At 47.5% G+C, this 25,519-nt stretch overlaps 1 protein-coding gene across 1 annotated transcript in view; it reads left to right on the top strand.

Moving 5' to 3' along the window:
* LOC138580811 (active breakpoint cluster region-related protein-like) overlaps window positions 1–25,519 on the top strand; it is a 392,929-nt gene that overhangs the window by 285,947 nt on the left and 81,463 nt on the right. The window contains exons 16-20 of the mRNA XM_069651664.1: window positions 12,849–12,959; window positions 15,148–15,207; window positions 15,665–15,774; window positions 16,460–16,599; window positions 19,580–19,714. Of these exons, the coding sequence (XP_069507765.1) occupies window positions 12,849–12,959; window positions 15,148–15,207; window positions 15,665–15,774; window positions 16,460–16,599; window positions 19,580–19,714 (556 nt within the window). The remainder of the gene's footprint in view (window positions 1–12,848; window positions 12,960–15,147; window positions 15,208–15,664; window positions 15,775–16,459; window positions 16,600–19,579; window positions 19,715–25,519) is intronic.

Raw genomic sequence — 25,519 nt, 5'->3', positions numbered from 1 at the left:
ACATAAGGTGAGGTTACCAAGAGGGGATATCGGAGATGATTAGTGGGGAGAACGAGAACAGTTGGGGGGCCATCACTAAAGTCCACGGGTGGCTAAATCCCTTTCTCCACTTGCAGGAGAATACTTCTACGAGTCCAGCAGACAAGATTAGGCGGGCCAGTCCAGACAGTCATCTCTGCACTACGCATCACGTTGGTGGAGACCGCAGCTGTCCGGGTCCGATCGACGCCCCTGTGGGAACCAGGTGAGCATAACAATTGCAGTTACACAGTATTTTTGACTGGGGAATGTTCTTTATATTTTGTGTCTCTTTTTGGTTTTTGACACTTTTTCTCACGAGGCACCTTTTGTGAGTGATGAAACGATAACCAATCCTTCATCTGAGAAACAAGAGACTATGTTCGAAAGCATCAGAGAAACGACAGCAGGCACCAGTTCATTGAAAGGAAGCACTGCAGAAGCAAACAGAATCGTTGACAAGCTGGAAGAAGTGTTTTGGTTCATCTGAGAATACAGTTCAAGTCTGTTCAGATACATGGGATGTTCTTGGCACAAACAACCCCCTTTAAGTAATTTATCTTCACGTTGGTTGTGTGTAAAGTTGTTTTGAGGTCCTTGAATTTGTTGTGGATTATTTTGTGTAACTTCACCGACGAATTTAGGAGAAAACTGCAGACAAACATTGAAGAGTCCACAATGTCATTTGGAACAGCAGAAGAGTCAATTAAATGCGGTGAACAAATGGGTGTTAGGCGAGGGCTGGTTGGAAAATCAGAAGGTTCAAAGGACTTAGAGGAAGTGTTCAACAAAAGAGAAGGAGATCTTGACAAAAAGGTATCCGTCACTAAAGATGTGGGAATTGGGTCATCGATCAAGTCGGAAATAGAAGAGCCGGGAAGGTCAGTTAGGTTAACATCTTGAGAATCGATTACGATGGCATGGTTAGTCTCTTCGATATCTCTCTTTTCATCTACTTGGTCCATATTGGGCATGAGCAGTGAGCCGCTGGAAGCAGCGCTGAAATAGAAAGAATAAGAACATTTGAAGAGGTTGAATTAGAAAACTCTGATGTCATTTTGCTCCTCAATGCCAGTGGTCGAAGTGGGCAGGATCGGTTGGGAGCGGTGCTCCTCTGCTATTTTCTTATTAAGTTTTACTATTCCTATATTTTTATTTTCAAAAGAAACCATTTGGGAATGGTTTCGTTTTAACATAAAAGTGTAGGAAGAAGTTGAAACTTGCACATTAGTGCTCTGCACAGAACCTTCCATTAAACAACAGGCACTTTTGTTGGGTTTTTATTGCGCGAGGGAGGAGGCGTGGCAATGGGGTTTGTGAGGAGTGGGGACAGGCCAGCAGGGGACATCGTTCCATTACTTATTTTCGTACAGTTGGACCACTGCGAGTCAACACATTGATTGAGTGCAAGCTTTGACTTCCTCAAACCAAGATAGCTAAATAAGCAGAGGAGAAAGCAAGCCATACAAGGCACAAGGTTGTGGGTTACAGGAAAAGAATAATGCTCCATCTGTGGACAGGGGTTACCTGCCTCAATCATCACATGATCTCATAGTGATTCAACCTAGAGGACTGCCGGGACTGCACTCTCCACAGCACTCCGGCAATTATATTACACTAGTGGTACATTTACAACTCCAATTAAGCTTAACTCTCTGTAGACTGCTTAGAAATAACACAGGACTCCTTCGAAGCGTTAGGTCAACGACATCCCAATAGGATGTGTTTTGGGCAGGGAGGGACATGTAGTGGGTGTGGATGGCCATACGGATTAGCATGGTCCTGGGCAGTCATTGGGTGATTAAATAACCAACCAAATCACCAAACAACACCCATAAAATGTGTGTCCCTCCTCACATGTTGCCTCCCTCCTAGCTGTACCAACTGTCGGTTTGTGGGCACAAAAGAGGCTGCATTGCCCGCTGGCATGGGCAATCACGCTTAAACAATACATGCTAAATATGTTAAGTTTAGGGAATCAATCCAAAGTCCAAATCACATTTGATATTAAGAGGACGGGAATGTTTGAAATTATTGTAATGGTGTTTTTTTCTGAGGTGGAACTTAATAATATCAAAAATGTTGCACTAATGAAGATTACCCCCTGCATACTGCGCAGGGAGTCTTGATTATATTAAAGACAAGGAGGCAAGCATTATGCTTCAAATTCTTTAATACCACTCTTCAGCAGTTTCAACAAAATAACAGAAAAACGTTGAAAATTACTCAACTACTCATTTTCTTTTTTTCTTTCTTTTTAAAAAAAACTACATTTCCCTCTGTTCTCTGCTTATCTGTAGTCCTTGGCAGTACTTGCCCTGTCTACATGTCACTTCCTGTCCATCAACTCCTCCTCTTAGTTGGATGCTCTGAACTGATCCATAACTGTAACATTTAAGTAAATGAAAGTTCCAATAAAATTCCGGCTTCCTACTGCTTTGGGTCCGCTGCCTGTCTGCTGTGTCCTATCGCTTTATCAGCGCCATGTTGTCGCTCACTCCATCTCACTCAGTTAGCCTTCGGATCATCTCCTGTGGAGCATAGAAGGTAATATCGTTAGGGTGGAGGCAATGCACTTTCTCTCAAATCATAATTAACATTCTCAATTTATGCTTTATATAGTGCATGCACATGGGAAAATAATGCTCACCTCCTTGTCTTTAATAGAATCAAGACTCCCTGTGCAGTATGCAGGGATAATCTTCATTCTATGTCAAGACAGGAGGCGAGCATTATGCTTGTTCAAAGCTTCTCATTACTGTTGTTGCCATCCCATGAATCGGCTTAAAGTAAAAGGTCTTAAACGCGCTATCGCTAGCCCAGTCTGCTGCTTCTATAATATCTTGCAGTGTCACCCCTGCTACGAACGCTTTCGAGGCCATTGCTCCTCTTACTGAATGTGCTCCAAATTTCTTCAAGTCAATACCTGCTAACTGCATAACCTCTCACATCCATCTGGTGATGGTGGCTATCGCTATTGTCTGGTAAGGCTTCCTATGCACTATTAAAAGCTGGGTGATGCCCGCTGGCCTTGCCTTTGCTGTCCTATCCTCATACTCTCTGATCCATGCTGCTACACACCATTTCGGGTGTTCTGGTAAGTAGGGGAAATATATTGACGTGGATTTCGTCTTTGTTCTATTAGCTAGCGTAAAAGTCACTCCGGTCCGAAGGTTTTCCTGTTGACCTCTACGGCCCTGACGTCTGCAGCTCGCCTGCAGGACACTAGACATAATAACATGGCTAGTTTGCCTGATAGTTGCTTTAAGGATAGATACTTGTTTGCTGGCCAACTCACCAGAAGGCACAACACTATCGTTACGTCCCACAGCTGTAAATATTTTGGTTCTGTGGGTGCTCTAAAACAGGCTCCTTTTATGAGTCTCACTACCGCTGGGTGCTTTCCTATCGGAACCCCCCCTACTAGTGTGTCCCTCTAATATTGCTGAGCTATGGACCCCAATGATCCTGAGGGCTTTGCCGTCTTGAAACAGGGATGCTAGAAAATTAAGGACTGCTGCTACAGGGACAGAAACAGGATGAGCATTTCTTCCTCTGCACCAAGCCGACCATTTACTCAAAGCTGTGTCGTAGTTCCTCCGTGTGGATGATGCCCATGACTCAGCAATGAGCTTTGCCACCTGTTTCAAAATGCCTGGCCATGCCCAGCGTCTCCTGATATCCTGCACGCTATTAACAGGAGAGTCCCTTTCACTCTCAGAAGATGAAATTACCTAGCTGGGTCCGTGAGCAGGTGTTCTCCGGCCGGAAGAATCCGCAGGAGATCCGCGGTCAACTCCATTAGGGTCGGAAACCATACTTGAGACTTCCACATCGGGGCTACCAGTATCCGCTCTTATCTTTCTCGCCGATATTCTTGCTAGGATGCTGCTCAGCATCATGAAGGGGGGAAAAGCGTAGTGCAGCTCCCGTCTCCAATCCTGTATAAATGCATCCGCTCCTAGGGCCGTCGGCTCTAATCTCCAGCTGAACTAGCTGTCATTCTGTGCTTTCAGCCTTGATGCAAATAGATCTGTGTTTACTGGGCCCCATAACTGGTCCAGCTGTTGGAATATGTCTGTGTTCAGTTTCCAGTTGCTGAAGTCTGTCAGGTATCGGGAGTTCCAGTTCGCTACTACGTTAAGTGTACCTGGCAGGTACTCTGCTGTGACTGAAGTCCCTGACCGGAGGCAAAAATGACAAAAGTAATTTGCCAGCTCCTCTAGGAGCTTGGATGTGGTTCCTCCTAGCTGGATGCATGAATTCACTTTCCTCTTCATAAAGGCTTTGATTGCAAAAGATCCAGCCAGTAGTTCTAAGCAATTTATGTGGAGCTGCAGCTCTTCTGCACTCCATTTCCCCCGTCTCTAGTGAGCCGCATCGTGCTCCCGAGCCTATTCTGCTTGCGTCTGACTCTATAACTAGATCTGGATGGTCTCCGAAGATGGCTCGCCCATTCCAAGCATCCATATTCTTCAACCACCACTCTAGTTCTGTGATGGACTCGCGATCTAGCAGGACCGTCTGTTGATATTTCAGCCCCTGTTGGAGGTGTCTTCTTTTCAGTCTCTGCAGGACTCGATAATGTAAGAGCCCTGGGAATGTGGCCTGGATAGATGACGCTAATAGCCCTACTATCCTTGCAAGGACTCTCAGATATATTACTTGTTTGCTCAGGAATACTTTGATATCTTTCTTGATGTCTCTGATCTTTTTGGCTGGCATCTCTAGTGTCGCTAACTTGGCACAGCACAGAGCCTAGGAAGTCAAATCTTCTTGCTGGGATCATGTCTGATTTCTGTTGATTCCCTAGGAAAGTGAGAAGCTCCTTCACCCATGCTGTCTGCTATATCAGAGCTTCTCTGTTGTCCGCCAGTAATAGCATGTCGTCTAGGTATATGATCATACAGATCCCTTTCTCCCGGATTGCTGCTGCTACTGGTGTCATGAGCTTGGTGAATGCCAATGGTGCAGATGCTAGTACGAATGGCATCATCTTGAACTGCCAGAACTACCCATTCCAGTCGAATGCCAGGAATGGTCGGAATTCTTCCTGGACTGGTAGGGTGGGATTGGCGTCTTTCAAGTCTATTCAGGTCAACCAGTCTCCTTCCCTTAAGGTGTCTCGCCTTCCATCTTGAAGTGTTGGTGTAGCACCCAGCCATTCAACTCATTCAGGTTTATGACTGGCCTCACTTTCCCTTTCCTGTGTACCAGGAACATGTTGCTTATAAACCATGGCGTTGCTGTGAAACGCTCGATGGCCCTTTTCTTCTCGAGCTGTTTAAGCTCGTAGTGTAGGGTTTCCCTTTCTGCCTGTGCCATTTGTATCACTTGCAGGGTGAACATCATGCACCGGCTCTTGCACAAAGCCTAAATGCAACCCTCTGGCTGTTTGCAGTACCTATGCATCGCTCGGAACAACGTGCTAACTCTGCCAAAACTCTTGTATCCTACCCCGTGGGGGTGGGTATGCGCAAACTCTCACCTGTGGCGGGACCTTGACCTCTTCCTGGACCTCTACCTCTGCAACCTCTGGAAAATCGGCCTCTGGCCGTGAAGAAAGAGTCTTGTTGCCTGTTTTCCCATTAGTGGTCTCTGTTCTGAGGCCTCCTCGCACCTTGAAATTGACCAGCTACACGACATCTATAGCGGCCGGTTCAGGCAAAAACGTTGCTTCGAAAGATCTTTCTCATTGTGGCTTGGGCTTTTTCAAGGGAGCATTTTAAGACCCAACTCAGGCGCCTCTGCAACTTTACCTGGAAGGTCTTGGCAGGGGCACTCTGCCCTCATACTCTGCTTTGTGTCTTTGTCTACTGCCTGTTTGAGCCTATGGGTCATGTATTTTGACACCCTGGGTGATGGCTGCCAGTCAGATGACCTGGGGTTCCTGATGTTCTCTGGCTCAAACGTGTCTGACATCGCTTCACCCTCACTTTCTAGGTGTTTCTCTTTCCGGGCTCTCTTGCCCCCTGCAGGCTTTGGCCAATCCTCCTCTGGCTTCTCTCATTCCTCCTGTGCGAATATTGTGGCCTCCGGTGACTCTGCTTCTGAGTCCTCATCTGCATCTCTGATATTATCATCCCCTGGGGATGTGATCATGAGGCTTGGCATCGCTGATTTCTGCAGGAAAGTGTTTCTTAGATTCCCAAAAGTATCAGCAGCCTCTGTGGCCTCATTATTCACCCCATAGGTACGACCCGGGGTCATTAGAGGATTTCCTCTGGCAGATCTCTCTATACCCTCTTCAAGCCTCTTTCTGAGGTCTTAGTGGACGTGCTTTGCTTTGTCTCAGTGTTCTCACGAGGTTGGCTTAACATTGATTCTAATGTACCCAATCTATCTTGCAAAGGCTTCACCCCTTGAGCCACTGATATCCACCAATGAGTTTCCTAGCAGCTCCTTGAAGCTGAAAGCCACGTCTTGTGCCTGCTCCTCTTCGCTCCACTCATATTCAGACATTCCACAATGCCTGGGTGCTCTGTGCTGGTAGCTGAACTTGCAGGTTGAACTGCCCGCCCACTGCTGCATTTTGCTGGATATTGCCCTCTGATATATAAAGGTATCTTTTAGTTCCCTTTAATATTCCTTTTGTTTTTCAAGTTTAGTAGGCGCTATTTGCACCCCTGTGAGGCTTGTCTTCTCACTGACTTGTCGTGCCTCCGTAGGCTGGGTTCACCCACAAGAGCTTCCGTACTCTCGAGCTTTAGCCCTCATGTTACGTAACGCTCTGCACAATTGATTTACTTCTCGCACAACGTTCTGAGCGAAAGTTTATCTTTCACCGCTGCGGCCGTGTTCTTCTTTCACTCTCCGTGAAAAATGCATTCCTTAGAGCTTGTTGCTCTTGCGACGTGCGTTCTTCCTTGAGGCCCCACCTCTGTGAGGGTGTGGGCCTGTGCGCTCTCCTGGCTCTTTGCAGCTTAGGCCCCGCCCCTGTGAGGGAGGGGGCCTTGCTCACTCCCCTCTCCGGAAGGGAAATAGGCCCCAGGCTGTGTTGGAAATGCGACACAGCTCCCGTTTCTGTTCCCTCTCTCAGATCTCAATACTATTTTGGCACCTGCCACGCTCCTCCTGCTAGTGAACGCCCTGCATTCTTACTAATATAAAACCACTTAAAGAGCATTGAGATCTAGATAACGCTGTATGCTCTCCCCCTAGTGTTATAGTTCTGTTAACCCGTTACTAGCAATTCCTGACAGAAATCATTTTGTCCGTGTGAATACCAACTTCACTAGCATTTCATGAAAGAAATCATTACGTTCTGGGTGATACCAACTTCATTAAACACCATGGGACTCATTACGAGAAGCGCAGTAAAAACGGGGTCATTACCGGCATGGAGGAAATAGCGGGTCCGTGCTCGTATGATGCCGCTAATAGCGGGTGATTACGAGAGCGCGAGCACGCGCGAACCCCCATGCCGGTAATGGCCATACCGCCATGGCGCTGAAGGCCCTCCAACCCCCCGATAGCGCCATCACGGGACCCGCTGTAATAACATCATGCTAATACCGGGCTCGTAATACCGGACCCGGAAGTAACGTCATCACGTCGGAACGGGAAATGCGCTGGCGGACATCTTTAAAAACACAATCCATTGCAATCCTCCCAAACCACCACTGCTACAGAGACCAGGGTCTATCTATTGAAAATGTCCAAGGCTACAAGAAAATCGAACCCCCGCCTGCGCAAAAAGCATTTTTCAGACGAAGAACTGAACATGCTGGCGGACACCCTTGCTGCCCATGCTGAGGAGATCAACCAGCACAACCTGAAAAGGGAGGTGCAACAACGTAGAAAGGAGATCTGGGAGGAGGTAGCCCGCAAGGTCTCGGCAGTCGGCACCACCCCACAGACAGTCAAGGTATGTAAATAAAGGTGGGATGACCTCCACCTCAGGGTACGGAACATCCTGGCCATCAATAGGATGGAGGCCATGGCCACAGGCGGGGGGCCCCACTCACCCACAAAACTTTCATGCTGGGAGGAGACGTGCAGTACCTTCATACAGATGGAGTCCATCAAGGGCTTTGGGGAGATGGAGACGGGTGCTGCAACATCTGCAGATGGAGGTGAGTGACCCTGCAGATCCCAGTAGGGTAACCCATGACTTAGCACAAGTGATGTGGAAGAGAGTCTAGGCAGGGCAATACATGTCCCAACACACACATCAACATATCCTTGTCCAGATGGAGGCCCAAACCCTGCCACATTGAAATGCATGCTGAGTGCAAATCCCATTACCAACACACAACCAACACACACGGACCATGCCCTTGTAATACATCACACAAACCCCAATACAACAGCATGCCACCTGCCATGCAGCATCACTGCACTGAGACGTCACGGCACATGCCAAAATGCCCCCTACATACTACCCTTTGTGACACACCTGTAAGATATGAATGTATAATAAATGAAATTCTCCACAGCCCCATACAATGCATCTTGCATGTAACACCATCACTGATGCCCTGCATCTCTTCTACTTCCCCAGGCACCGATGGAGAGGATGCCAGTGAGGAAACAGCCAAAAGGGCATCCACGTCCCGGCACAAGACTACACCCACACGCAAAACCACCTCCGGGGCAGCCTCGCAGGCCACACCGAAACCTAGGGCGAGTGCCCAGGCCATGGCCGCACGTGAGGGTCCTACATCAATGCCTGACACCGGTACCACAGAGCTGGCACTACCAGTGGAAGGCGAGGCCAGTGGCACAATGTCGGCAGCAACAAGTTCGGTGGGCGAGGCAGCAGCCACTGCCCCACTGAGCGACATTGAAACTGCAGTGGAGGAGTATGTGGACGAGGATGGACTAACCCATGTGGCATGTCCACACTCCCCAAGCCCCGTGTCCACCCCCCAACCCCACACTCAGCCCTCACCCACCAGCAGCAGTGTGGATCCTTTACTACACGATTCGGACCTCAGCACCCTCCCCGAGGACAGCACTGCCAATGCAGGCCCGGTCCCAGCACCCTCAACCAATGCTGCTCCCACCACCAACCTTGAGGCACGGCTAGCAAGGGTGGAGGCTAGACAAGACTCAATGTTGGACCTTCTCCGACAATATGATGAAGATGGGGAGGACACGAGGCGTGAGATTGCGCAGGCCATAGCGGCAAACACAGCTGCCGTCAATGCCTCAGCGTTGATGATGCGAGACAGTCTGGGGGCCATCACGCAGGTGCTCACCTCTATCCTGCTGCATATGCAGCAGCCACAACACGCACCAGCCGTGCAAATCACCATGACTTACACCCATCCACCACACCCCCATCCTCCACACACGCTTCCTCTGCACCCGATTCTTCTGCACCCTCCAGCCCTGTGCATCCAACAAGACAGAGTGCGAGGCACTCAGAAATGCTGCCCCCGGACAACAAGAAATCAAGGAAATAGTGTGGGACAACAATGGGAGTGGGTCAGATGGTGTCGGTGGTGTATGGGTGTATTAGGGGGATTTCATTGGGGGGTTTTGGGAGTTCATTGGGGGTTTGGGGAGTTAATTGGGGGGGTTTGGGAGTTCATTGGGGGTATGGGGAGTTTTGGTGTTGTGGGGGGGTAGCACATTTCTGTAGTTGATATTAACACACCCGTTGTGTGAAAAATCATTCAATGCCTGGACATTGTTCATTTCGTGTGTATCCATTTAATTCATGACAGTGCACAGTGCCCAACTCCCCACATTCCCTGTGTGCATGTCCACATGGACCCAGTGTACAATGTGTCACTGACACATATCTATAGATGTCCCGGTGGGTCAGAAGTATTCGTCAATCAGTGATTGGCGTACTGCACGGGAATCTTGTGTATCACGTACTGGCAGGGGTGCTGCTTCTCCTCCGTCTTCATCCTCATCATTCTCACCTGGTGCATGCATGTCAATGTCAGGTGGCAGTGGTACATTTCTCCTGACGAACATGTTGTGCAGTATGACACAGGCCATGGTGATCTTTGCCACCTTCTCAGGCCTATAAAGGAGTGCTCCACCAGACCTGCTTAGGCAGCGGAACCGCGCATTCAACAGGCCAAAGGTCTGCTCAATCACAAAACGGGTATGGGTATGAACCTGATTGTACTCCTCTTCATGGCTGTTCCGCGGGTTCCACACAGGGATAAGTAGTCACAGCTTCAAGGGATATCCTCCATCACCTGCAAGCGAATACAAATAGGTCTATGTGAGTCACTCTGAGCTGCCACCTTCAGAGATTCACAGCCATGGCCGCAGCTATTTGCTGTCGACATGCACATGTCCCTGTACGTATGCACAAATATTATTTAGATGCATTCTATACTGCAATATGGTGTGGTAGTCTGGATGGCGTTGTACAGATGATGCAGGGTGAATTCTTGCATGCTGATGCGGATGTACTGTGGTTGCAGGACGATGTTTTGCCTCACATTTTTGCTGTGTATACTACACTGTGCATGGTCACACTAGCCACATTGGCACAGTTGCAATCATGTTTAGTCATGCATTGCTTGACATACCCATGGTGGCCAGGTTGTGCATCTTACATGTTGTCATTGATATACGGCATTGGTCCAATGTGTGCCAGTGATGTGTCATGTTCGGGTTGGGAGGTTCAGTTCACGAGTGTTTAGCTCTGCGTGCATTCTCCACTCACCGGCCATTCCCACCCAGGTCGTGTATGCATCCCCCCACCATTCCCACCCAGGTGGAGTATGCATCCCCCCCATTCCCACCCAGGTGGAGTATGCACCCCCCATACCCACCCAGGTGGAGTATGTATCCCCCCAACCATTCCCACCCAGGTGGACTATGCATCCCAACACATCACAACCCCGATGCACTGCCATGGGCCAGTCAGGGAACTCACCAACCAGCCAGGCATGTCGTCCAGCATGTCGCTCCATGTGACAGGGTAGCGTGACGTTATGCAGCACCATGGCATCATGTGTCGAACCGGGATATCGGGCACAACAACGTGTGATGATCTTGCTGGAGTCACATACCATCTGCACATTGATGGAGTGGTATTGCTTTCGATTGCGGTACACCGCCTCTACGGCATGGGGGACTACCAATTCTACATGGGTGCAGTCGAGGGAACCAACACAATTGTGCTTGCCTGCCAGTGCATGGAAGCCTACTTTGGTGTCGGCTATCACCTGGGCAGTCCATGGTAGGGATATGTGGGTGCTAGCATGCTTCAGGAGGCCCTCCAGCACTTGGGTCAGCATGCATGAAAATAGTGGTTGTGAAATGCCATGCAGCTGGCCCACTGTGTGCTGGTAGGTGCCTGTGGCCAGGAAATGGAGCACAGACACCACCTTTAGTAGCGGGGGGATGGCAGTGCATATTTCTATGAGGCTGACGATGTCATTGTGTATCATGTCCACTATGGTGGTAATGATGTCCCGGTCCAACCGGTACAGGGTGTGTATCTGCTCAGGGGTTAGATTGAATGGACTGGGTCTGATGCGAGGGATTGGTGGCTGCCTGTGAGGTACTACTGGCTGCACTGGTGGTAATTGCTGGCCCTGTCTCAACCTCTTTCTCCTCCTGCGTCTCCTCTGTGCTGCCTGTTGCTGTGGCTGTAGTTGTTGTTGTAGTTGCTGTTGTTGCTGTAGTTGTAGCAGTATAGGCATGTCCTCCAGCCCCATGATTGCAACAGCTAGTGGTATCATTTTGGTGTAGGAAGGGGTGTGGTGTGTGGGTGTACTCCTTTTATACTGGGACAGGCTCCATTGACTCCACCTGTGGTGATTGTGTGCACCTGTGGCAGTTGCCTTGACTCCAGATTGCTGTTTACGGGTGGTCCGCGATGCCTGTATGGCCACCATTGTGCAGGCCCTAATTACCGCCCTCGGGATGCCGGTAATTGCAAGCCCGCGTGGGTTGTGATGTCCTCCTATTACCGGCATCCCGGTATTTACTCCGTGAAGGGGCGCGTGTACGCGCACGTGCTGGTATGAAGGGGCACGGTACGGACGGTGGCGGTATTGGCGGGTTGTCGGGTCGTAATGCCCCAGACCCGTTAACGATGCCGGTATTACCCTTCCGCCTTCCTTTTTTCAATACTTCCATTCTCGTAATGGGGCACCATGAATAAGTCAACTTGTTCTGAAGTAAGAAAAGTGCACTTACCTTGCTGAAAAGAAGGAAAAGAAGAGGAGGAGTTGATGGACAGGAAGTGACATGTAGACAGGGCAAGGACTGCCAAGGACTACAGATAAGCAGAGCACAGAGTGAAATTTTGTTTTTTTTAAAAGAAAGAAAATGAGTAATTGAGTCATTTTCATCGTTTTTTATGTTATTTTGTTGAAACTGCTGAAGAGTGTTATTAAAGAAGTTGAAGCATAATGCTAATCTCCTGTATTGGCATAGAATGGAAATTGTAATGTTACGGTGTTAAATAAGAGGGGCCCTTTCCTTTTAATCTGGAATTGTGTGGCATCGTACGTAGGTGACGATGCTTGTGGATTGAAGGTCACGGCTGGGGAGCTCGCGAGTGGAACGTGGCGGTGGAGCACGGCGCAAGGCAGGACGGTTGGCAGAGAGAGACTGGAGAGACTACGTGACGGATGCTCATGTCCCCTCCATCCACATTACGTAGTTTAGGTTTACACGAAGAATTCCATGTATATTTAATGATACAAAGTTATCTCTTGATAACAATATGTTTCCCCATTAAATATTACTACTCAGTCCACTTACCCGCTTCTGCCCCTACTTCAGATTGTGATTATAAATAACTATCTGACATTTTTAAATTTCATTTCAATTTTAAGGTTTTGCTCAGTTTTCTTTAGGCCCATGTTTTTGAAATGGAAACTCTCCCCCTTTCCCTGCAGGAAGTGCAGATAGAGCTGGATGGGGCCCGGGCCCTTCGCCTCCTATGCCACGAGCGAGTGACGGAGAAGAACGTGGGCCGAGGCACGGTCATTGGTAGGACGGAGCTGCAGGTAATGTGGGGAACTCAGTCAAACCCAGCTACACATGAGAGTGGTGGGGCAGGAGAAGGGTCTGTGTCATGTCAGACAATTGACGAGTAGAGCAGGTGCAGGGTCAATCATTATCGGCCCATGCCTTGGTAAGAGTGTCAGGGCAAAATCATTGGGATATCAGGGTTGTACCATTAAAACACGGATAACATTGGGCTGTCTCAAAGTTACTCCTTCCCTACAATATGGCTGCACAAATGATAGAGGTACTTGGTCCATCAGCTAGTTTGTGCAAACGCTCTGTAATAGCTCTTCTGCCTTTCAGGTGCAGTGTTTTGACGGTGTACACAATGCATCAGTTTGGCTTACCCCTTGCCTATGAGGCACAACCTGTTGCAGCCGTCAGGCAATACATGCACTGGTTTTCTGTGGAAAACATTTTTTTTACAGACCTGTGTTCAACCACAAATGTCTTAAAAACTGGGCCTTGTGTACCTGGAGCCCAAAGTTATCTGTTACAAACATATTCGATCCCTCAGTTCAGTCACCCTTAAGCTTCTGGTTAAGCCCACTTTATCAAACAAATTAAATGGTAATGGCTGCGTTTCATATCAGGCAGCCTGATTATGGGGAACCCTTCTGGAAGATATCCGCCATCTTGAATAGCACATGAGCTTCCAGAGAGTGCTTATGTCTGCTCACAGTATTCTCATTATCCTTATCCATCTCAGTACCATGCACTTTAGCTGCCCTTGCGTATGGGCCCGGAAGCCATTTTGTTTGTGGTGATGTGCGATAAAGATAAACACTTTTCATTCAATTACCTCTGCAATGCCTATCCAGGAAGAGTCAGGCTCAGTTACAGTTCATGCTCATCCAGCCCTTCAGGAATGCATTCTAACCCTGGGCCATACAGATGAATCAGTCAGATACGACTTCGGGCACCTGCCTAACAGATCTCACATAAGTGCCCCATTTTATAGCCTGTGGTTGGGTGTACAGTTATACAAAAAGTGTACCTTTTCCCCCAGCACTTAAAATGGCAACTAGAGAAACATAAGAAGCAAAAATGCCACCTCTCCCTAAATGGCCACCAAAACAAATCGCCACCCCCCAAGTAGAAGGGGTTAGGGGATGAGAGACATATAAATGTCTCAGGTTTACGACTATACAGGGAAAAGAAATGGAGAAATATGGTGGAACAATTTTCATATGTCAGGATATAAATAAGGTACAGGTTTTTAAAGTTTTTCCACAAACACAGACTTGTTTAAAGGGCATTAGCAAGTGATGTTGGCAACGTGAAAATTGTTACAATTATTTAACACTTTCTATTAGTATAATTTATTTGTTTTTCTTTTAAGTTATAATTGTCATTTTAACAAACGGGCCTAATTTGTTTTTAAAATGTATGTTTGTGAATAATAGTTAATAGTTCAAAGAAAGTAAAAAGAAACACAATGTAAAAGAGAGTTCCCTCTACAAGACATACCTCCTTGTTAATTCTTTGCCTTAATAGTTGTCCTGAGGAAAGCCATCTGATCTGATGTCTAGCTGAAACAGGTTTACATCGTACCTGGTCTTAAGGTATTGGAAAACGAATGTTCCATTAAAGTAGTATGTCATCCATTCTTCACAATACCTTATTCAAAGTCATCCAGCAAATTGTTTTTTTTTAAACATCAACATGCCTTGGGGCTCATTACAAGTTTGCTGATATCCTGGTGGTAAATCCACCAGGATATCAGCAAACTGAAATACCGATACCGGTACTCAGTATTACCACCATATTATGAGTGCCAGTGTCGGATGTAAATCCCCATTCCATGCAGTGCCATTGGAATCCATGGGGGATAGTATTACCAGCAATTTTTGCCGATAAGGTGCCTGAATTACCTCCAGCTCTTAGCTGGAGGTAATTCAGGCACCTCACTGGCAGACTTGTAATTGGCCAGTGCAGAAACGTGCTGGTATTTGTCAATACTGGCACGTTAATTCTGTGCCGGCCAACTTATAATGAGGCCCAATTTGTTTTACCCATGTTTTTCATTGGTTACACCATGAGCATGTACTGCTGATGTGTTTACCAATCAATCTCAAAGAGGCTATGATGCAGTGAGTACATGATGCAGGGGCTTCCATGGGATTGTGAAATTTCCCATCATCGAGGGCTCTCACCCCCTTCTCTCTCCTTCTCTTTTTCCCACAGCTGGACCCTCGAACCCTGCAACCGATGGAGTGGATGGAGATCACTGCAGACCTCCACGGGGTGAGAACTGTGTGTGCCTCCCTGTGACAGAATCCTGAGCCTATCCCGTTCCCTTCTACAGATTGTGCCAGTCCCTTGAAATCACCTGGTGTAAAGGTGAAAACTCTGTATCCATGTACCAATCCCTTGAGCCACCTTGCTCTTGGACTGAGAGTCCCAGCATGGCAGAGGTAACCCCCCTGAGCACATCCAGTCCTAGAGGTGACCGGATTTGTACCTCGGTGCCAACCACCTAAGATTGCCCAACCTTTGGGGTGACGGGTTCTGCGTTCTTCAGGTAATCATTTAGCACTCCACCCTTAGAGATGGTAGGCTCTGTGTCTCTATGGCAATAATGAGAGCCATCCACTGCCAAAGTTGACATTCCAGGCGCACCTGTGCATATCCCATTCCTACAAGCTAGACTCAGCCAGAGAATTCTTTGGCGCCCTTAATCTTTGTGTCCTTATAATCCTAGGTGGAGATAGTCCTTTCGCTGCAGTTCGTTGCACATGATCTGCAACCACCTAGTACCATGTCGGGCACCCAGAAGGAAGTTTTCGGGGCACCCATCGCCACCACCTGCAGGTGAGTCTGGGGTGCTTCCTTGCCCTGATTGCATGCCGGGGCCCTCTGGGACATCTACCCTGCCCTTTGAGGGCAGTGTGTTCCAATATTGGTCCATGGGCAGTGAGATGCCACACTGGCAGCTGCCTCCATTGCCACCTTTCCCAGGGCTGAGAATTGCTCTGCTCAGGCTGCCAAGCTCTTACATTTTAAACCTGGAAAGGATCACGTTTGGTGTTTTGATGGAATTTTCGTGCACATTTGTGAGATTAAAATGTCTGCCATTCACAATAGGGACGGGAGAGGCAGGCTGGATCATCTAATTTATTCTTTTTGAATGTTTATGTGAAGGGAACAAGTGTGAGGATCTAAATATTCTGGTTTGTGTTCTCTTTAGGGTGAATTGGATGTGGCATGAGGGGAGAGATCCAAATGCTTGTATTTATTCACTTTGCACTTGTGTGTGTGTTGGGGGAATGTGTGTTACAAGAAGGGGCAGATATCATCATTTAATCTATTATGGCCGGATGAGTGTTTTTGAGGCAGAAGCAGACCTGGGCCTCAGACTGACAAATACAACCTGGCCAGAGGTGGATCTGTCCATCTGTGACCGAAGCCAACACCCGTGCCAGCTCTGTCCATCCTCTGAAGTGGGAAACCTGTGAGTAAAGCATATCGCTCTCACTCTCTCAATCTTCCTCCCCAGGAGAGATGGCTCTCTAATCCCACACATCATCCTGCGCTGTGCGGAGCAGGTGGAGAAGAGGGGACTCGAGGAACTGGGCATATACCGTATCTCTGGGCTCGCCACCGACGTCCAGACCCTCAGAGTGGCGTTCAACACAGGTAAGGTTGGGGACTGTCCCCAGACAGAGCTTTCTCAGACTTCTCAGGAGCCAGAGATGGGTTCTTATGGGAAGGTGATGGCAGAAAAAGGTTCAGTGTTTCTGCTCACATATCAACCCACTTTGCAATTAGGTCAGCAGCTCTGTCCATCCCCTGGGTTCCGCCCTTGGGCCTTTTGTATGGTGGAGGAAGCTGCAATTGTGCCCTACTAGCTTGGTAAATGCCACCCTGGTGTGTGCCAAAAACATCTAAAGGGGTGCTCTCTTTCATTGACCATGGTGACAACAGCGGTTTTGGATGCTGGTGGGAAATAACGTTGGGTGGCTTTTTGGTGTTTGAAGTTATTCATTGGTCTTTCAGTGTTCAATAATTTTGCTGGTTACCCAAGTATGTTTCTTAGTGTCTGTTAATGTTCTTTGTTCTTTGGGAAACCAGTGCTGCCGGCTAGTCTGTTCGTCTGATGTTTTCCATTGGTGTCTAAATGTCTTGTTGTCTGGTATTGTGTGTTAGAAGTTTGAGGTCTAGTATTGCCTGTCAGTCTTTGGTAGCACCTGCGGCTCACCCAGTGTCTGATAGTGTTCCATAGTGTTTGTTGGTGTTTGGTTGCCTGCCAGATGAAAGTCCAAAGTTCCAGCTCTTCTCGCACTTTTTACTTTTTGAATAACATGGTAATTGACAAGTGTGCGTCATTTTTCATAGTTTGCAAGTGTGTGCAACCTCAGTTGGTTCCTTTAACTACTGTGGACTTCGAGACATAAAGTGTGTCTTAGGTGCTTGTGATGCAGTCCTCCCAGCTCAGCTCCACCTCCCTTTGTATGGTGGTACCCTCTTTGAGTCCCTTTAATCCTACTAAAGGGGTATCCAGTATTGTGAGGGTACTGGAGCAGGGTCCCTATCCATTGAGGGACTTAGGAAACAGCTTCTTCCCCAGCAAGCGCCTCTCATCCCAGCTCTCTTTCTATGTCCCTGTCCCCCACCACCACCTCGGCAGTTCTCCCCTTCCACTTCCCTGTACTTGCGCAATCGAATGCAGGGGTTCCCTCTGTGAGCCATGTTGACGCCCCCCCCCCCCAACTCAGCAACAAATCGCGGGTTGCACAACACTCTGGGCCGGCCTAGATTACTACGCTTGCGCAATACGCACGAACGTGCTGCTGCAGGGGTACGCCGCACACTGCACTAGGCGAAAGATATAAATATGTATTTTAATGCATTATACAGCACCCTTTCAGAGAAAAATTGAATAAAAGGCCAGAGCGTTTGCCATTGGTTTGTAGGCTAACATAAATCCAAAAAATCCAATACATGCAAGTCACCAACAAATCTCGGTCTCACATGAGACAATGACCACGGCCATCAACATGACAATGCAGCACCTCCGGGGCAGTGAGACAGCCAGTTCTGTGTCGGCCATCCCTACTGAGGGATCAGTTGTCCGCACGCCACCAAAGCGCTCCCAGCGCTGCACCACTCATGCTCCCATACCCACACAAAAAGGGGTCAAAAAGGGGTCAAGAGGAAGAGATAGTGTACTCTTACACGGGACAGAGTGGAGACCACAGGGTTGCGGGGTGGGTGCTGGTGTTAGGGGTGAGGGTGTAGGGTAGAGTGGGGATGGGGGTTTGGGGTGGGTGATGGTGTTGGGGATGAAGGTGTTTCAGTATAGATTAAATCACTGTTGCGTCAAGTCAATGTTTGCAGTGTGTATTCAATGGTAGTGATGTATGTGCATTCAGTGAATGATCACAGTAGCATGAGAGGTGCATATATGTGAATCAAAAATAGTTGGCCATGAGGTCCTGGCAAACAATGTGTCCTTCCTGCAACTCCCCAAGTATTTCCTGAGGTGCCCTGTTGTCACCTGAAATGTCTTTGTCATCAGAGCCAGAGAAGAACAGTCCTCATCTGGAGGCATTTGAATGTTCCGTTGTATGCACATGTTGTGGCACATTGCCCATATCATGACGATTTTCCCAACTTTCCCAGAGCTGTACATGAGTGCACCACCTGTCCGGTCTTTCCCAGCAGTTTGTTTCCATCCAGAAAGTGTGTTTTCCAAACCCAGCAGTTTCCCTGGAAACACTCCTTATATAGCTTAGCCAAACACAGAGCTCCTTTATTACTTTGCCCATCATGCATTTGGTCCCACCAAGTCAAGGTATCCAGGACGATCATTGTAAGATGCACTATTTTCTGATTGGAGCATTTAAACATGTGACACTTCCTATACATTGTGCTGGTTCTGGGTCAGTCCACAGAGCTGTGTCCCTGCCCAGCTGCACGTTAGCCCTAGCTACATCAATTATGGTGCGGATCAAGAGGTGCAGCAAAAGAAAACATATGCAGGGTTCAAAGCTACCCCAAAAGAAAAGAATTAACACATGGGAGAGAACCACACAGAGTGTAGGAAGAACTAAATATCACAGAGTCTACATTGTTCATTTATTTACTATTGTACCTATGGAGGTTGATCCAAGGAAGCATAGTAAGTCCCTCTGTTGCCTTCTTAGTGTTAGAGGATGGAGTGCTTTATAGGGGAGGTAGCTTGGGTGGAACCATCTTTGGAACTACATACAGTCGCTCTCTCCTCTCAGTACTGCAGGTAAAAGCCTAGCTTTGTCTATTAGTCTCTGCATTGCTGTTTGTGGGGGGGGGGGGGTGGATGTGTGTGTGTGTGTGTGTGTGTGTGTGTGTGTGTGTGTGTGTGTGTGTGTGTGTGTGTGTGTGTGTGTGTGTGTGTGTGTGCGCGCGTGCGTGCGTACGTACGTGCGTGCGTGCGTGTGTGTGTGTGTGTGTGTGTGTGTGTGAGATGTTTGTTTCTTTGGATGTCTGATGATGTCCTTTGGTCTCTTGGCGTCCAGTAAAGTTGTTGGTCTGTTGGTGTCTGTTACAATCACAGATGTAACATCTTCTGGAATCTCCTCCAATGACTGTCTGTCTTGCTCTCTCTTCCCCCCTCTCCACCATTTTACATCCTCAGACCCTAGGGTGGCCTCAGTGCGGCTACCGGGGATGGATGTCCATGCCATTGCAGGGACCCTGAAGCTTTACCTGCGAGAACTTCCTGAGCCTCTTCTGGGCAGCGAGCTCTTCTCTGACTTCACCCAGTGCTTGGGTATGTTACATTAAGTTTTCTCTCTTCCAAGTTGTACAAATGAGTAACTGTTCATTGGTACTCTCAAGACAACGCTGAAGGATGCTGATGGTGTTCAGGATGCTGGAACTTGTGGGAATGGCTGGAATTCCTGAGGATAGTTGCAGTGCAGAGGGATGCTAGGTTCACTTGGGATGTTTGTCCTGCTGTTGGATTCTCTCACTGTGGTCGTGACATTGTATTTTTATATTTATTTGGCAAACAGTGGTGTCATTGTCGATCAGAAATGACATACCAAAACACGTGTACAGATAGCAGAATCATTCCTCAGAAAGCTGCCTGTAGAATAGCACATGAATTAGAAGAAGTGATCAGCCAGTTTATGTGGTTGTGAACAAAGTGGGACATAGTCCAGGAGCAATAAAGTACAAAGGTAGCCTTAACCTAGGGGGGCTAATGCTAAAACTAAAGAGATGACCAGTACAAATATTCAAAATTACATTATAGAATGGAACTGGTGCGATGAGTGGGGTGAGGTAGGGAAGCTGGGGAAAGGGTGAGGGGAGGGTTGAAGAGATCCACAAGCAGACTGGCTTTGATTGTGATGTGCAGCAGGTTCTACTGGATCACTGCAAGTAGGGAGAAAGAGCAGAAAAGGGAGGAGCGTGGGGGCGCAGGACAGCAAGGTTGAGTGCAGAGGAGGAGCTGAAGGACAGAGATGGTGAGTAGTAGACAGAGCTAAAGCCAGCCATGTACTTGGGAGCAAAACCCTTGATAGGTTTGTAGAGTAGGAGAAGAAACTTGAAAGGGGGATGGTTTTACACAGAGAGCTATGTGGTATTGGTAGGTATAAGTGGGGGAGGATCTGAGAAGGTTGTAGAGAGTGTGGGTAGTGAAGTTGATGAATTTGTCAAGAGGGAGGAAGGAGTAGCGAGATGGCCATGGCGCAGGCACAAGCAGCAGTTGAGTTTGCATAGCATGTGGGTGGAGATTAGAGTTTTCGTACAACAGTGAGTAAGAAATGGATGACTTTTCCAAATGTTGCCAAGGTTCATGCAAACAGCAGATGAAGGGGTAGTGATGTATTAATGCAGTTGAAGGTCACTATCAAAGAGGACACCAAGGTACCGAGCACTGAGCGAGCAAGAAGGTCAGGCGGGAAGGAGATAGGAGAGGGACAGGGTGCCACTAGAAGCCGGGAGAAAGATGACTTCTATTTTTGAAGAGTTCAACATGAGGCATTGGAGAGCAATTCAGTGATGGATTGTAGTGAGACAGTTGCTAATCTGCTCCGAGATTGCTGGGATAAAGCAGGGAAAGGAGAAAAAGGTTTGAGTGTTGACAGCAAAGAGCTGATAGTGAAAGCCAAAGGACGAGATAGGTCTACCTAGCCCAAAGGTATACAGGATGTAGTGCAAAGGTCTAAGGACCTGTCCTTGGCAGATGCTGACAGGGAGAGGGGTGGAGTCAGAGGTTTCCATGTGCCAGGAGTTTTTAAAGGAGGTCTTCCAGATAGGAGGCAATCCAAACTAGTGCAGATTTGTGAAAGCCAAGGTCCTGGAGATTGAGGAGGAGATAAGAAAGGTCCACCGTGTTGAAAGTGGCAAAGAGGTCCCAATGGATGAGCATTGAAGAGAGCTTGGGGTGTGAACATCAGAGAGAAAGTAGGAGACATGAATGAGTGCAGTCTTGGTGGAGTGCTTACTCCAAGCGCTAGATGGAAGTGGATCTCCAAGGCCATTATCCCCAAGGTGGCTAGTGAATCAAATCTTGGCTACCTGCTCAAGGACCTTTGGATCATGGGGTACAAGGGAAACCAAGCGATAGCTGACCCGGACCTTTGAGCCAGCAAAGGGTTTCTTCAAAAGGGGTTGGACAGTTGCACACTGGAAGGAGGCATGAAGGAGCCCAGCAAGGAGACAGTGTTTAAAGAGCTCAGAGGGATGAGGGCAGGTGATTGGAACAAAGTGTCTGACAATTTGAGGAGCGAACGAGTCGATACAAGTACCAGAGGGGTTGTTGGTAAGAAGGATGGTTTCTAATTCAGTAGAAGATTTGGGGGAGAAGTAGCCATGGAGGGCTATAAGAATGTCCTGCATGTTAGAGCAAAAGTAGTGAACAAAGCCATGAGCAGACAGGAACGAGGCAATGGGTCTTGACTTGGGAGGTGTGAGAAAAGCTTTGAGGGTTGATGAACGTTTGCAGTGGTGATTCAGAAGGGATGAAATTGGGTTTGTGAAATAGGAGAATTTGTCAGAATCCAGTGCAGAGGAGAAAGCAGTGAGAGCAGGAGGGGCATTTCTGTCTACTAGGAGTAAGGCGGGGTCCAAGATTTGTGGCAGCACCATAGGTCACGTGCATGTTTATTTTGAGGGTCTGGATCTCAGTGGGAATCCAGGGCAGAGGATGGTGATGGGAAGGTATCAATGTGTGTTCAGGATAGTGTTTGTCAAAGGGAGTCATGAGTGCATGTGATGTTATGTTATGTTAAAGGTTCTTATACCACACACTGTTATCACCATCATGGTTGCTTGGCACTGTGGCGGATCTGCAAAGCAAGGGGAAGAAAGAGGTAAGTTATTAGGACTGAGCGGGGGAAAAGAGCAAGAGAGCTGTGATGTGCTGTTGGCAGCTTTAGTTCAGTTGACACAGTTTGCTGAGCGTAGGTGCGTTTTGCAGTTGGTTGCCGCCATGTGCTGTTGGGCAAGGCTATGTGGGGTTTGTTTAATTGTTGTGAAGTGAAGTGTGTGCGGTTTGTTGTGCTGTAGAGGTATGGATGTGTTTAGTTCAGAGTTTGAGAGGTGTATGCAGAAGGATGAGATTTTTAGTAGGGTTGGGTAGTGGCAGTACCCTATCCTACCCTCTCTGTTTTGATTGGCTGTGGCCCATATCCCTTACCCTGTTGTAAATTCTGGTGAGCTACAATTACCACTCCTATGTTGTGTGCAGAGGAGTGGGTCCTCAATAGGGCTATCCAGTGGCAGTACCTATTTAACCCCAGTGTTCAGTCTAAGTGCCGCCCATATCCCTTCTGCTTTAGTATATTTTGGTGTGCAGCAATTGCCACCCCTATGGGTTCCTCCAGGGGGAGATGTGTTCCCTGTGCCCTATGGTCCATCAGCTCAGAGAAGGGGACACCTCTCTCTACCCTTTTTTCCTCTACGGCCCTGATAGTCCAATTAAGTCCAATTAAGTCAGACCCATCTCTCTCCTCTGTTTCGTGTTTGACCCTCTATACGGAAGGGTACACCTAGGTCTCCCTCCCATTTAGACACCTCTCTTTTTCCCTGCTCTCCACTCCGGTCCAGCCTACTCCTCGTTTGTTTGTTCATTTCATGTTGAGTGGGTGTTGTTTGTTAGTTTTTATCCAGTTCGGAGTTGAAGAGACAGGTTTTTAGAGGTTTTCTGAATTTTAGGTGGTCCTTCATAGTTCGTATTTCTCAGGGGAGGGAGTTCCAAAGTTTTACAGCTAAGCAAGAGAATGCTGATCCACCAAGTTTTTTCACTGTGTACGGATTAGGTTCTAGGCGGATGTCGTCGCTGGATCGGAGTGTTCTAATCAGCTGGTAGATAGTGATTTTCTTTTGTATGAATTCCGCTCATAGGCCGAGCATTGCTCTGTGTGTTATGCACATTGTTTTGAAAGTGGTCTGTTTTTTGATTGGGAGCCAATGTAGCATTCTTAACGCTGGAGTGATTTGGTCCCTTCGTGAGAGTTTGAGGAGAAGTCTTGCAGCTGCCTTCTGTATACTTTGCAGTTTCTTCAGTAACTAGTCCGGAATTCCGATGGTATAAGCTGTTGGCGTAGTCTATCCTGGACATGATGAGGGAAATTATGGCAAGTGTTTTGTGTGCGAAGGAGAGGAATGGGAGAATCTTTTTGATTGTGTGTAGATGGAAGAATCATTTTTTAATTATTGTGTTTACTCGCGGTTCTAGGGCTAGCTTGTTCTATATTAAGATTCCAAGGTTTTCGACAACTTTGGATGGTGTGGGTGCTGTTCCCAGATCTGTTGGGCATGGGATGTACTGATTGCTTCCTTGGTTGTTGGATGTAATCATGATTTCTGTCTTGTCCAGGTTGATTTTGAGGTTGTTAATGTTCATCCATTGGTAGAGTTCTTTGAGACAGCCTATTAGTGTTGTGTCTCCTCTTTTTCATCGCTGATTTTGCAGATGATTTGTGTATCATCTGTTTAGTTGTAGCAAGTGAAGGCGTGTCTTTTGATGAGGTTGATTAGTGGTGTCATATAGATGTTGAAGAGGAGCAGGGATAATGCAGATCCTTGTGGTACTCCACAGGTGGTGTCTTTTATCCATACTGTTTTTGTTCTTTCAGATAAGAAAGATTTAATCCAGAGCAGCGCCTTGTCAGTGATCCCTTTTTCTCCCAGTCTCTCGATGAGGATTTTATGGCTGACTTTGTTGAATGCTGCTGAGAGGTCGGGTAGTATCAGCATCAAATTTGTGTTGGAGTCTGCTTTGGTGTTTAGGTTGTCCCATATAGAGAGGAGTGCCGTCTCCATCACTCACACGAGTCTGAAGCCAACCTGTACCTGGTCCAATAGTTGGTGATTTTCTACGTGTTCCAGTGTTTTTTCTTAGACGTAGTTCTCTGATCGTTTTGCTGCATAGGGGATTTTTGAGATCGGTCTGTAGTAAAAGTCAGAAAGCCTATGGTCAATAGAAGCCATGTGGAAGCTGACACTGCTTGGGACCGCTGACACTGTGAGGGATGCTAGTCGTGGTGTACAATTCTGCTGCCGTGGGCAGGGGTTGAACTACTTTTAGGGCATGATATTGATGGCGGAACTACTTTAGAATGTTAAATGCATGGGATTTGTTTGATCATACCTGTCTTGAAAGGAGTTAGTCACAAAGACATAGCAAAAAGCGGGAAATTGAGGGTTTGGTCAAACACAACATATACGCTAACTAAATAGTTAGTATAAGAATGTCCACATGAATTCCATGTTAGAAGATCCTTCAATGTGGTTTGTTGAATGGAGTTAAATTGCCAGGCTGAGAATGGCTTGGAGAGATGTGAACACTAACATGGAGTGCTGGACCTGCAGGGCATCAACCAGCATCTACTGTTCACAGGAGAGGACCAGATAAAAGTACATTCATTACAATGGTGCCTGGGAAAGCTCAACTGGTCCAAAGCCAGGGAAGAAAGGAGAAAATTTCAAGAGATCCAAATGACATTGAACAAGGACACGTGAGCAGAACAAGAAATCTTACAAATAACCTGTCCATAGCGCGCACATGGAAGAATGCATTTCTTTGATAGTCATGAGATGCAATTGTCTTGGCCTAGTCACAGATCTGCACGCTGCACCTCTTTGTGTCGTTTGGGTAACAACCACATTTGGCATCATAGTCAATATTGAGGGATAGGCCAGATCATATAAAGAACCACAGTTTGCAGGCCCTTTGGTCTAGGAGCACACCTCTAGCTCGAAACATGTGAGGGACTGCCTCTGTTTTCTGATTGCTGCCCCCCTCGTGTGTCTGTATGGATGCTGCATGTGACCCACATGGATAATATCTGTCATGGAATCATGCCTATGGTTGCTGGGTTATTTGGTAACAGTGAATCTCATACCAGACTCCATTTCTGGATTGGATCCTGCAATTTCTTCAGAACCAGATTCAGTGTAATAAAAAAAAAAGCGATGAAATCCTGCAAACTTAAATATGCATCATGATAGACAATATGTGTACAAATTGGTGAATGAGAAATTGGTTGAATGATACATTCCACTGTGAACGTGACATTGTTGGAGGTGATGGAAGCAACGAGGATTGGTGATATGGTTTGAT

The sequence above is a fragment of the Ambystoma mexicanum genome, chromosome 3p (assembly GCF_040938575.1).
Source record: "Ambystoma mexicanum isolate Mex_15411 chromosome 3p, UKY_AmexF1_1, whole genome shotgun sequence".
Taxonomy (NCBI): Eukaryota; Metazoa; Chordata; class Amphibia; order Caudata; family Ambystomatidae; genus Ambystoma; species Ambystoma mexicanum.
This window is presented reverse-complemented; position numbering and strand designations above follow the sequence as displayed.